At 36.8% G+C, this 12,814-nt stretch overlaps 1 protein-coding gene across 2 annotated transcripts; it reads right to left on the bottom strand.

Annotated features, from left to right (window-relative positions):
* Window positions 1-290: 290 nt before the first annotated feature.
* LOC131148997 (uncharacterized) lies at window positions 291-6,244 on the bottom strand. 2 transcript variants are annotated; one of them, XM_058099012.1, is made up of 3 exons: window positions 5,693-6,244; window positions 4,847-5,082; window positions 291-671 (listed from the first exon to the last, which is right to left on the bottom strand). In XM_058099012.1, exons 1-3 carry the CDS (start codon window positions 6,026-6,028, stop codon window positions 479-481), a joined length of 765 nt encoding a protein of 254 aa, XP_057954995.1. In that variant the 5' UTR covers window positions 6,029-6,244; the 3' UTR covers window positions 291-478. The 2 variants fall into 2 exon arrangements, with proteins under 2 accessions (XP_057954995.1, XP_057954996.1); XM_058099013.1 differs by having other exon boundaries at window positions 291-1,410; window positions 5,693-6,123.
* Between the last annotated feature and the right edge of the window lie 6,570 nt (window positions 6,245-12,814).

Below are 12,814 nucleotides of genomic sequence, written 5' to 3' on the forward strand. Positions count from 1 at the left end.
AAACTTTTCTGTGCAAAATAATAGAGATAAATATCAAGTAAAATCTTATGCACATATTTACTAAAACTCAATATCACACAAATTTATATTCAGAAAATTTTTTATTTTATTATTATTTTATTTAAATCAAGTTGGGCACAAGCATAACACGTGCTCCACTACTACTAACTAGAAAAAGTGTCTGTACTTCATGTCCGAACCTATATATATAAAATCAATACTAGTCTTTCTATGCCAATATATCCCAAACTCATCCCAATTCCTCATTTAAGAAAAAAAAAGTGCCAAAATTCAACACCTAAAGAATCAAACCCTTCTTTTTAACTTTTAAAAGATGAACACCAACTAGTACAATGATTTGGCTCTTTCACCCCTCGCTGGTCTAAAAAAACTCTTATCAGCATATGTCAACAATCATGTTTTACTCGAAAAAAAAGTGGACCGCGGTCACGGACTAGAAGGAAAAAGTAAAAACATGTCATATTTTAGATTCTTTAGATCCTGGGGGCAAGAAAGGCTTCCACCATCCAAATTCATACTTGGGGTAGGGTGCCACCCAGTTATCTGGCCTCTTGAACTCTAGATTGACAGGATCAGAGGCCAATGCTTCTTCTAGATTACCGGCATCATAGCTTTTTGACAAAACCCGGTCCAATCGTAATTTCATGAACCTGCCAAGCCAAAAATCGAGTATAAGTAAAGCTGGTGAGGAGATAATCTTTTATTTATATATTGAGAGAAAAAGAAATTTCCTTTTTTTTTTTTCTTTTCCTCATAATATTGTAAAAATATCATAGAAATTTGAAGAACTATAATATCTTAAGTAGCCACTATTTGAAATTTGGAAGTTGGGACAACTTGCATGCAAGCACACAGCTGAGGGGGACACAACACCCACCGTCCTTTTCCTTTTGAGTGTCTCCTTTTCATTGATTAGCAGAAATAGAAGTTGTTCAACAGAAGAGCTCTAGAAGGAAGCAACCTATGAAGTAGGTGTAGGAAGGATCAGAAGTGACTGAAGGTAAATGCCATCCACAAATTTTACAAACAGATGTTGATTTGAACAGGCAAACAAAAAAGACCTAAACAGCCCAAAATAATGTGTCATTATGTCCTTTAAAGGGGAATCTTGACATCACGCTTCATACTAGAAAATTGTCTTGAGTTTCCATTTCTAGCCTCCCAAGGAAGGGCAGAAGGAAAAGGTCCAGTTAATGTGGCAATCTAATATTGGATGAGAAGACAATCATCCCTTCTATTGTCTTTCCATAAACCCTCCATAAGGCAATCTAATCTTCAGGCATCCAGCCAATGTGTTCAACCGCGTGGTCGAAGCTTCCAATCACAACCCTTTTAAAAGTCTCCAACCCTGCGGTTCTTGTAATTTTTCAATTCCTCATGGTCTACCTTCTGTAAGGGCAACAAGTTTAACAATTGTTTTAAACTGCTATTCGCAGAAAAATTATATGCATATAAATACACACACATACATATGCTTTTTCACTTTTTCATTTGTAACATGTTTGATGAATTAATTAATAAACAAATTCATTACACACCACTAAAACACATAAGGCATATAAAAAAATTGCGCAAAAGACATTCGTCTCTCCTGAAATTTGGCAAAAAAACAGAGATTTCCTTTGAGTTTTCAAAAATGCCACAAACCTTCCCGAAGTTTTAAAAATGTTAGACCTCTACTAAAATTTGTCAAAAAGACACAAATCTCCCTTAAAAAACATATCATATAAGAGGTTTGTATTTTTTTGACAAACCTCATAGGAGGTTTCTGAGATTTCTAAATCCTCAGGAGAGATTTATGGAATTTTTAAAACCTCAAGGGAAGTCATTATCTTTTTGTCAAACCTCAAGGGAGGTTAGTGTCTTTTACCCTAAAAAATATAATAAACTAAACAAGTTTTATTATTTTATTAGACAAAAGACATTGACTTTCCTTGAAATTTGGCAAAAAGATAAGGTCCACCCCTAAGATTTCAAAAATCTCATTAACCTCCCTTGAGGTTTCAAAAATGTCACAAACTTTCCTGAGATTTACTAAAAAGACAAAAAAATTTCCTTAAAAGACTTGTCATTTTTCAAAATATAAAGGAAGATTTGAATTTTTTTTACAAACCTCAAAAGAGGTCCTTGGAATTCTTAAAACCTCAGAGAAGGTTCTTAGAATTTTTAAAATCTCAGGAGAGGTCAGTGTCTTTTTGCCAAACCTCAAGAAAGGTTAGTGTCCTTTGCCCTATTTTATTTGTTGGTGTAATAAAAATCTAATAAATTTAGACTAAAAATTTTTATTGAATAACTAAAATATAAATATTTGTCATTAAATAAAGTACAAACAACATGAACTAGAAAAAAAAAAAAGGAAATTAAAAAGAAAAAGAAGGGAAGTTGAAAAATATAGAAGAGAATAATCAAATTTCAATATGATCAAAATAAATATTTTTTAACAAAATAATGTTCATGTCAATTTATTAATTAATGCATATTGTGAAAATTAAAAAAATAACTTTTGGACAATTATCATCCTCATTATATTCTCCCTTCCCCTTCATATAGCTTATTGAAAATAATTTATAAAAGGAAAGAAAGATTAAAAAAAATAAAAAAAAAAGTTAAAAAATAAAACGTACTTTTTTTTTATCATAACGGTCTTGTATTGGTTTATAACAGCAATCTGTTACAGCTGCTATAGCCTAGAGCTATGATTTTTCTTCCCACCCATCTAGTGGTCTATAATGATATTGGGGACCCAAAAAACCATTATGTATGTAATGATTGCAGCCACTATTTAACACCATGCTCCAATTGAAATAACAAACCCTCCAACAAACTTAATAAGGAGGTGAGCTCCAAGACCTCCCTATCATTAAGAGCAAGGGTCTAAGAGAATCCCTACTTGAAATAAAGAAAAAGAATCAAGAATAGATTCCTGCATGTGCAAAGAGAACAGTCCACAAAAATGAGGAAAAATGAGCGCGAAGTACCCCTCACCCAAATGTCTTCCCAAAACCAAAGGCAAAGCCCATTTGCCACAATAATTTTTGCATTGTTAGAAAAGAGGGCATCACCCAACACGTCAAGCTCTCACCAAATAATGGGCTAAGGGAGGGCATAATATACATAGGTTTGTCTCCAAATCTGAATAGGGTGTTCTTGTGACTTGAATATATCAACTCTAGCTATCAGGTTAAGAACTTGAATATAACAACTCTAGCCATCAGGTCAAGCTCACCCTTTCCCACATCATCATCATCATGATTATTATTATCATTATTATGTTTTAGATGGAATAAATGTTGAAATAATTTCTAGTTTGCACTTGTCTCTAGATTTTGTCTTGCAAACAAAGAAAAAAGGGTAATCGAGGTTTAAGCTTTGGAAAACCCTCAAATGCTCAAGTCAAAAAAGTACTTTAAAGGCTTCGCAAATAAAGTTTAGAGAGAAGGAATCGACTTCCCCCTTTTTAAGGTTACCTTCCTTTAAATAAAGGTGTTATGGTGATTTTAGTAATCATTCATTGCACAAATTATTGGAGCTAGGGAAGTGAACCTTAAACAATAGTGGTTTGCTTCTTGGAGTGTCAGTATTCCATGGCTCAATGTGGCCTGCTAAAAATACCCCACATAAATTGCCCCTTCATTGAATAGGTAACCTAGACCACCATCCAAATTGTGAGACTAAAATTCCTAAGGTCATTGATCTAATGTTTCTAATCAGATAGCATCTTTTATTTTTTATTTTTGTGATAAACAAACAACAATATTAGAGGAAGAAAAGAGAACAACATGAAAACAAAAATCCAAGGAGAACAAGATATCCCCCAAATACAAAAAGAAAACAGCTATACAAAAAGGAAGAAAATACAAGATAATTCTAATAGAGCAATGCCAATCAATTCTATTGTAAGTTCTCTATAGAACCATACAAAGAATCCACTCGCAGAGCACCAAAGGGACACAAGGAACACCACTTTGCTCCAAAGCATGCTATTAGAAGTGGCTACACCTTTAAAGAGTCTTAACATTTCTTTCCAACCAAATACACCAAATAATAGCCACAACAATAAAGTGTGAAAAAAGTTTCCTATCTTTTCTCTTACTAAAATCCCTAAACACAATAGTACAAAAACTCTTCAACAAGGAAAGGCACGCCCAATTTTCACCAAAAATTGGTTAGGTTATGCAGCTTGTGCTACAACCAGAGCAGACAATTCCTTCGGCTGGACATGGATTGACCTTCAAGTAACTAGAAAGAATTTGAGTGAAATTTTTATGGAGCCTCAAGCCAGTTCCATTCAAATTTCAAAATATGTCAACTTTTAACACAAGCCTGGCTCATGCCCACAGCCCCACAGAAACATGCAGTCAAAGCATTTCATAATATCTACAAGTCAGAAAAGAAACATCCATATCGCTAGTGGTCATAGATATATCAATATTTCTACTAGTGATTGTTTCATTTCAATTGAAATTGTTAGCCTTAATTATAGGAGTGATTGTGAGGATTTAATTAGATTGTACAATGATTCTTTCTTTCTTTCTTTGTATAGTCTTCTTATGTATAAATACCCCTTCTACCGTGATAATACATCATCCAATTTTCTCTCATTCTTCTTGATCTAACAGAAACAAACTATATATCCACTGTATTGCATTTCATAGTAGCCCCCACAATAACATCTGAATTTTGTAATAAAAGAGTTAAACCTTTGTGACAGAGCTGAAATTAAGGTGTTATATCATGCTTCCATACTCAAATACCGGATGCTAGAGGCAAGTTTTAGAATAAAATAAATTGATCAATGATAATGAACATGGGTTGGATTTCTTACGTGATCCATGGACCATTGGTTGAAACCAGAGCAACAGCAGGTCTTCGTAATCTCCTAGTAATGTCAGGAAATTTATTGAGGAACTTGGGCTCAATCACAAGCCAGAAATCCTGTTCTTTGCTCCGCTCTCTATAGTTCCGGAGCCGTTCAAACAATAGCTCCTTGAAATGCTCTTCTTCGTCCAGCATGAATGTTGCATTTGCAACAACAAAATAATACTTTTTGTGGGCTGACCGCTGTATCATAAGAAGAGGAAGTAAAATGGGAAATCAAGCCACCGATTAAAACCAAAAATGAAGGTTATGAGATGACATGTTCGAGTCGATGTATTGAAGCCAACCTAGAAGTGAGATGTACATACCTATGTTCTGGGTATGGGAAAGAGTTGTGTTAGTTGCACGCAAAGGTTACTTAAAACTGTGTTTGGGGGCGTGGATTTGGAGTCTCGGAGTTGGTGAATATAGACAAATTTTAGTATAATTTTTTTGTATTATATTTTATTCAAACCCAAACAAAGGGTGAGAATTCTTGTTGTTGTTGGACAGAGAGCAGATGATGGTGATAGTAGGATAGATTTGGCTTCCAATTTCACCCACCTGACCTGATCTGGCTTCATGAAAATGTCATTTGCAAAAGGCCTTATAAGGACGGGGGGAAATTATTAAGGAAACGAGTGACATAAAAAGAGCCTTGAGGCAGACAGAGCGAACAACAAAGTGAAAAAACCCAATATCCGTCTGGCTTATAGCACTTTAAAGATGAAATAACCATATGAAGTGTTGATCGTTGGAGTATTATTACTTGGAGAGGGAGAAGGAGATGTATTTCAAGGAATCAGGAAATGACCTTGCCGGCGGGATATGTGGAATTGAGGGCTTCGGAGTCGAGGGCTGCGACCGCTGGGTCGACGGAGTTTATTCCGACGGTCTTGGCAGTGGCAGTGACGGTGGTGATGGTCAGCCTGTGAGACCGAAGAAGTGAACAATTAGACGAGCCAACCAAACCCAGTGGTGCTTTGAAAATATGGTGTGCAGGCACGCCCCCGAAGCTTACTGCAGTTGCTGTTGGGGTAGATGCACACGTCGCCAGGGCTAACATTGCAACTGGTCTTCCTGTTCTACAATGTTCAGTCCCCAGAACGAAATAGAAAATTACGGTCTCGCTGGAGCAGAATGCGCTCATAGAAATGGAATAAACGACAGTGAAGAACCTTATCCCTAGTTGAAAAGCCTCGCCTTATCCAGTTATGTCTCTAACACGGCGAACACAAAACACGCAACAAAGCTAATAAATTTAAAATTTTTATCTGCTTGTAGTGAGGAGCATGAAAGCATCCACATACGAAAGGAAAATAAACAATACAAATTCACTAGTTGGAAACATAAAGCCATACAAAGACGAGGAAATGTAAAGGGTTTTGGTATTACTCTTAAAAATCAGAAACAAAAATTATAAATTAAAATTTTGAAATCATCAACTTTTTTTATCAAAATTTATAAAACTAATACAAACTAAAAACTTAACTAAAAATACCTATTTTTATCTTTAAACCAAATAATAGTGTAAAAATATTGTAGACACTCAATTTTAACCGGATCACCTTTTAGTAGGGTCTCTTTATTTATTTCCTCAACTTGTGAAAAATAAGTAAATCCATGGAGTCCTTTGTAATAACCTCGTAATTTCATTCAAATTGGGTCATTCTGATAACATTTTCATTCACCCATTCATTTCATGAATTCAATCAGGTCCCTATTGATAGCATTTTTTTCTTCTCTCTTACTTATCTTATTTCGCTGAATTTAACTAGGTCATTTTCTCTATTATGTCAACTAGGTTTTTTTTTTTATTAGGTCCCTTTTTAAACATCTTTCTTATAATAACATTATTTTAATTAAGTCTCTTTTTTACCATCTTTTTTGTATGGGGTCCCTATGATAATTAATGCAATCAAGTCCTTGTATTTAGAAAATTTTCTTTTTATTCCTCTCATCATCATTTGTATAAATATATCACAGGTACATAATATATATCAAGGATACATAAAATACATCAGGGGTACAGTAAAATATATTGGGGGATTGCAGGGGTAACAAAATACGGGGAATACAAAATGGACGGACAAAGGCCCTGCGCACAAAGCATATTCCCAAAAGCATCTTCATAAGAACTTGCATTCAAAAAATAGAAAAAGTATATCAAGCTTACTAATGAAATAAAATTTTGAGCTATCGAGCAATTAATTATAGAAGATTTCAAAGATTGGATGTATCCCCCCATATCTTTGATTAGAGACTCCATAAGAAGAAGAAACTCGACCCAAATCGCACAAAAGTATAGATTGGTTGTTGTAGGAAGGAAAACATGAGCTAAGGTTTGAATAAAAGGAAACCACTGAGAAAGGAAAGTCCTAAAAATTGCCTATTTGAGCTAAGGCCCCAATCCTACAAATAGGGGGACCTTACAAAAGGAGAAACTGTAAAGACCTGGAATATAATAATAATAATAATAATAATAATAATAATAATAATAATAATAAGAGGAAATTTGGTTTAGTGTAGACCAAACCGTCGACGATTTTGAATTACTGAGAGCCAGTAAAGGTCAAACGGTGAAAAACAATTTGGTTAAATACCAAACTGTTGACGATTTTGTTTGGGGGTAGTAGCCTATAAAAGGGACTTAAGCACATTTTGTTTGAAAAATTCCTCTCTCTCTCTCTATGCCTCTCTGCCTCTCTCTCTCTCTCTCTCTCAGGCAGCAAAATCTAACTCTCTCTCTCTCTTCAATTTCTATCCAGATCTTAGTCAAATTGAAGGATAAACGTCATTTTAGGATCCTAACTTCGATCCAAAGCAGTTTTACTAGGGTGGATTCGTCGTTTGGGGATCATATGCACCACTCTAGGGATAAGGTAAGGTTTATAGATTATGTCAGATATTTTTGAAAATTTAACCAATTAAAATGAAGTCTATGATTACAAAACTGCTATATATGATTTTTCTGAATAATCAGGCATAGGAAATGATAATTCGGTATATTATACATACATGTATTTGAGAAAAACCAAGTATTTTGAATTCATTAAATCTTAGAAGATTTATACGTTTATTTCTCAGTAAAATATATTTTTCCCAAACAGTTATTGTAGAGACCCGGGAAAATAAAATAATTAAAATAATTGAGAAAGGAGGTTTTTGGGCCAGTTAATGGGAAAATCGGCGACGGTTTTCAGAGGATATAGAAAATCGACGACGATTTTGGATTTACCGCGGAACGGTAACAAGCAAACGATAAAAAACGGGTTGGTTAAATAGAAAACCGACAATAGTTTTCTGGAGGCTTGAGAAAACAGGCGACGATTTTCTGCGTAGTGGTGATATATAGAAAGTTCTGCAAGCAATTCTCAAAGGAAAATCAAAATCTTTCTTTCTTCTCTCCGAAAACCCTACGATTTCTCCCTTCCATTTCTTTGTTTCTCGCTCCATTAAGGTTTGTTTTGATGATCCAAAACCACTATGAGGTTCGTAGGATCGTTCTCTGCAAAGTAGCCAAAGTGGATTTGTAGAGACCTGAACCCATAAAAATAAGAAAAAGATAAAATGGGGATTTTGCAAGCTTCGTCGACGAAGCCAATGTTCTCGTCGATGAATGCCCTTTAGTGTTTCATCATCGAAATTCAGAATCTCATCGACGAAAAGAACCTGACCGATAGGAAAGATATCAGGCTTGGGTTCGTCGACGAGGGAGGAGGTTCGGCGACAAACAGCCTCTTATGGCTCGTCAACAAGGGACCAATTCGTCGACGAGTTTGACCTGGTTAAAAGGCCTATAAATATCATTTTTCATTGCTTAAAGGTTAAGAAATCCCAAAAGCTTTCTCTCTCTCTCTAGAACCGGCGAGTTCACTCTCTCTCTTTATAGTTCTTCGTCGTTCATCGCCCGTTTCGACGTTCAAAAGTTACTGTGAGGATCAGGTAGTTAGGATCTACAATTCTAGAGGATTAGATTTTTAGTTTGGTGATAAAGGTCTGGATTTGGTTTCCGAGCGTTTTCGTTTCAGAATTAAGTAAAGGGATTATGTTTAATACAGTGCTTTATTTATTTTGAATCGATAGAAATGTTTGTGGGATGAGCATGCTATGTTTTCAGTTGAGATTTCTAAAAACCAACTGTTCAAAATGCTCATTTTTTAGCCTAGGATATACTATATGATATTTTGAGTAGAAATGAACGGTGGAAATATCGATTTGTTTCTACAAACCATTTATACAATATTTTCATGGTTGCCTACAGGCTATGTTTTGATATGGAAAACTATGTGGCAGGTGACCCAGAGAAATTATGATATTAAAATAATGAAAGAAGGGGGGAAAAAGGAAATTTATTTTTAATATTTAAAATAGGGATTCGTCGACGAACATAGGGGATTTGTCGACGAGAACACATGAGGGGCTTATCGACGAGGACGTATCTCATTGACGAGAAGATACCAAGAGGATTTTATCACAGTTCTGAATTTCATCGACGAGGAGTAAGTATTTGTCGACGAATGTACTTCTTGACCTCGTCGACAAAGTGACGTGGCTCGTCAACGAGGAGTAAGTATTTGTCGACGAATGTACTTCTTGACCTCATCGACGAAGTGACGGGACTCATCAACGAAGGCCAATATATATATAGCCCTAAACGCGATTTTTCAGCTGATTTTTCGCACATAAACCCTTCTTTCTCTCTCTCCTCTTCGGTTTCCACTCCTTCTCTCTAAGTTTTTAGGCCAAATTTTCACTGGTTCAACGATCTAAGGCCACCACAAAACTCCTGGGAGAGTTCTCTTCAAATCTGCTAGAGTGGATCGTTGGTGGGGCTAGTTTGAATTTCATCCCAAATTCAAGGTAAGGCTTTTATTCAGTATTTGGCCTTCCCTACAGTTGTAGAAAACGTAGTACACGTAGAAATACTGAATTTCTGTTCTAGGAAATGTTGTTTTCAGGGTGTTGAACGAGGAACCCTACGGGTGCAGGAATAGTTATTGTAGGGGCTTTTCAAAAAATCAGGTAAGAGGATAAACTAAGTCAGGAGTTTTACGAAAATGTATTATTTACTATTCAACAATTATTTTCATATGAATATATATGTTATAAAATTATGTTGGGAATAATGTTGTTGAACAAGTGTGATTAGTAAGCCATTTTGTGTGGCATGAGTAGAATTTATTATGAATTACTGTCTTCTGGGAAAATATAAAATGATACAAAGTTTTACTATAAAATATCGGCGTACTGGCTGAGGATGTTCTTACATGATATATCGGTGTATAGGCCAAGCCTTTTATATGATATGCCGGCGTATGGGCTATGAATAATAAAATACGAAATGCCGGCTTTGTTATGAATGATATGATGATATTGATTTGACAACTATTATTATGAAATAGTCATGCATCACAATTTGAAAATATGTTATATGTTATCAAAACCTGGTTGGCTTGGTTTAGGCTTACACAAGCACGGTACCGTAGCTATGTGATCATGATCATTATGATGTTATGTTGTCGTTGTCATACTGGGCAGCGTGAGGATGGATAGTCGATTTGGTTTATTGTAGTGTTGGCGCCCCTGGTGTATGGACGAGTTCTAGCGGACCCATCGTACTTACAGACTTTGCTTTGACTTGGCAATGGTCGGCCAGCCATTATTAGGTCCTGCCTTCGAGTCACACAACCCAGTCATGTGGGGGTAAGACATGACAATAGCCATCTAACCTTCCAGAGTTGTTTTGTATTATTATTATATGAGATGAATTATGTTTATGGAAATCCAGTATGTTCTACCATGAAATGATTATATACATGTTTTTCCCAGATATGATACAGACATTTTACTAAATATGTTTATATACTGTTAAATTTATAGCACAAGAATACTCATGTTGCCATACACTGGTATTAGTTTATTTTCCCTTAATGAGAGGTGTCTCACCCCAAATTATACAAACATTTCAGGAGCCCCAGGTAGGGGAGCGGAAAAAGCTCCGCAGTATTAGAGTTCAGCTGGTCATTACAGTTTGGTATCAGAGCCTAAGTTGCTAGGTTCTATAGACTTTAGAGTGCAGCGGAAACGATACCAGAGTATAGGAAAAGGATTTAAGATTTTTGTTCTACAGTCTAGAGGCAGGACTTCCGTGGTGGTTTTTGTGTTTTTCCAGGGGTGACGATTTCAGGAAACCATAATAAACTATTATCGGGTTGTATTCCTAAAATGTAGGACTAGAGTTAGGAATGAGCTGAGGAAGTTAGGATAAGGAACTACGTTAGGTGTGTAAATTATAAGTATACGGTTTATAAGTTACGTTTATTGTTTTTCAAGATGGATCTAGGAGGAAGTAGTGCCCATGCGAGTGGCAGTGATAGAGCAGGGCCCTCAAGTGCTAGCAGGACCAATTTTGATGCAATACTACGCAGCGTAGCTCAGTAGGTTATGGCTGAGATCGCTAGGAGCTCTAGGGAGTAGGGAGGTTCGTCTGCAGGTCATGGGTGCACGATAGAGAAGTTTACTAAAATGAATCCTCCGGCATTCTTAAGAGGGGTTGATCCTGCATCCACCGAGAATTGGATGCAGGAGATCGAGAAAGTTCTAGCTGTATTACAGTGTACGGAGGAATAGAGGGTCCTCTTCCCCACTTATAAACTGACAGGGGGGCCAGAGGTGGTGGACTGCTGTGAGACTTATGGAGCAGCAGAGGACGAGACATGGAACCGATTTAAAGAATTATTCTTTGATAGATATTTTCCAGCTACTGTCAGGGAGGCTAAAGTGGAAAAGTTCATGAGTCTGAAGCAATGGCAGCTGTCGGTCCAACAGTATGCGGCGCAATTTATAGAGCTCTCTCACTTTGCTCCGTATATTGTTCCTGATGAGATAAAGAAGGTGAGGCAGTTTGAAAGAGGATTGAGGAGAGGTATATACAAGCAGGTAGTGGTACTAAAGATTCAGTATTTTACTGAGTTAGTTGACAGAGCAGCCTTGGCAGAGGTTAGTGAGCGGATGGATGCAGAGGAACAGGGACAGAAGAAGAGATCTACATCTTCAGGCTACCAACGAAGTCCTACGCAGGGTCAGTGGAGGAGAGGAAACTATAGCAGAGGGCGGAGACATGAGACTGGGGATTGTGAAGTTCAGACAGTGCAGAATCCTCCTGTCTGTAAAACTTGTGGGAGGAGGCATTGGGGAAAGTGTCGAGTAGGGAGAGTCGTCTGCTACTGCTACAATAGATAGGGACATATGGTGCGAGAGTGCCCTACCCCACCAAATGCTGCTCCTTCTCCTTGACCATACTAGGGAGGCCATCAGGCACCACATGGAGGCAAGTAAAGGAATGTAGCGCTAGCTAGAGTTTTCGCTCTAACGTCGGGTGATGCTAAGACAGCCAGCGACGTGGTGATAGGTATGGTTAGTATGCTTTCTCTTAAAGTTATTGTGCTGTTTGATTCAGGAGCCACACATTCGTTCATGCCCATGTGATGTATCAAATTGTGTGGGGCAGAAACACAGCTATTAGATACTGAATTATTAGTGACTACACCGATCAGGTCAGCAGTGAGGTGTAGTAGGGTATTTCGGGTTATCTAGTGAATATTTAAGGGGAAATCTTGTCTGCTGATTTAATAGTGTTGGACATGCATGGGTTTGATGTAATATTCGGTATGGATTGGTTAGCAGCAAATTTCGCCTGTATAGATTGTCATTCACGAGAGGTGATATTCAGACCTCTAGGAAAACTAGAATTCAAATTTATAGGATCACAAGTGCAATCTTCACACTATTTAGTTTCAACTATTCAGGCGAGGAGACTGCTCCTAAATGGGTGTCAGGGATTTGTGGCATTTGTGAAGGAAATGGCAGGGAATGAATTGAAGCTTACTAGTACGCTAGTAATAAAGGAGTTTACAGATGTTTTTCCAGATGA

This window comes from Malania oleifera, chromosome 2, assembly GCF_029873635.1.
Source record: "Malania oleifera isolate guangnan ecotype guangnan chromosome 2, ASM2987363v1, whole genome shotgun sequence".
NCBI classification, from domain to species: Eukaryota; Viridiplantae; Streptophyta; class Magnoliopsida; order Santalales; family Ximeniaceae; genus Malania; species Malania oleifera.

Coding starts and splice junctions, on each gene's coding strand:
- LOC131148997 (XM_058099012.1), bottom strand. CDS start 6,028: ATGAGCGCATTCTGCTCCAGCGAGACCGTAATTTTCTATTTCGTTCTG. Junction 5,083..5,692: donor CCACATATCCCGCCGGCAAG/GTCATTTCCTGA, acceptor CTTATGATACAG/CGGTCAGCCCACAAAAAGTA. Junction 672..4,846: donor ACCAATGGTCCATGGATCAC/GTAAGAAATCCA, acceptor TTGGCTTGGCAG/GTTCATGAAATTACGATTGG.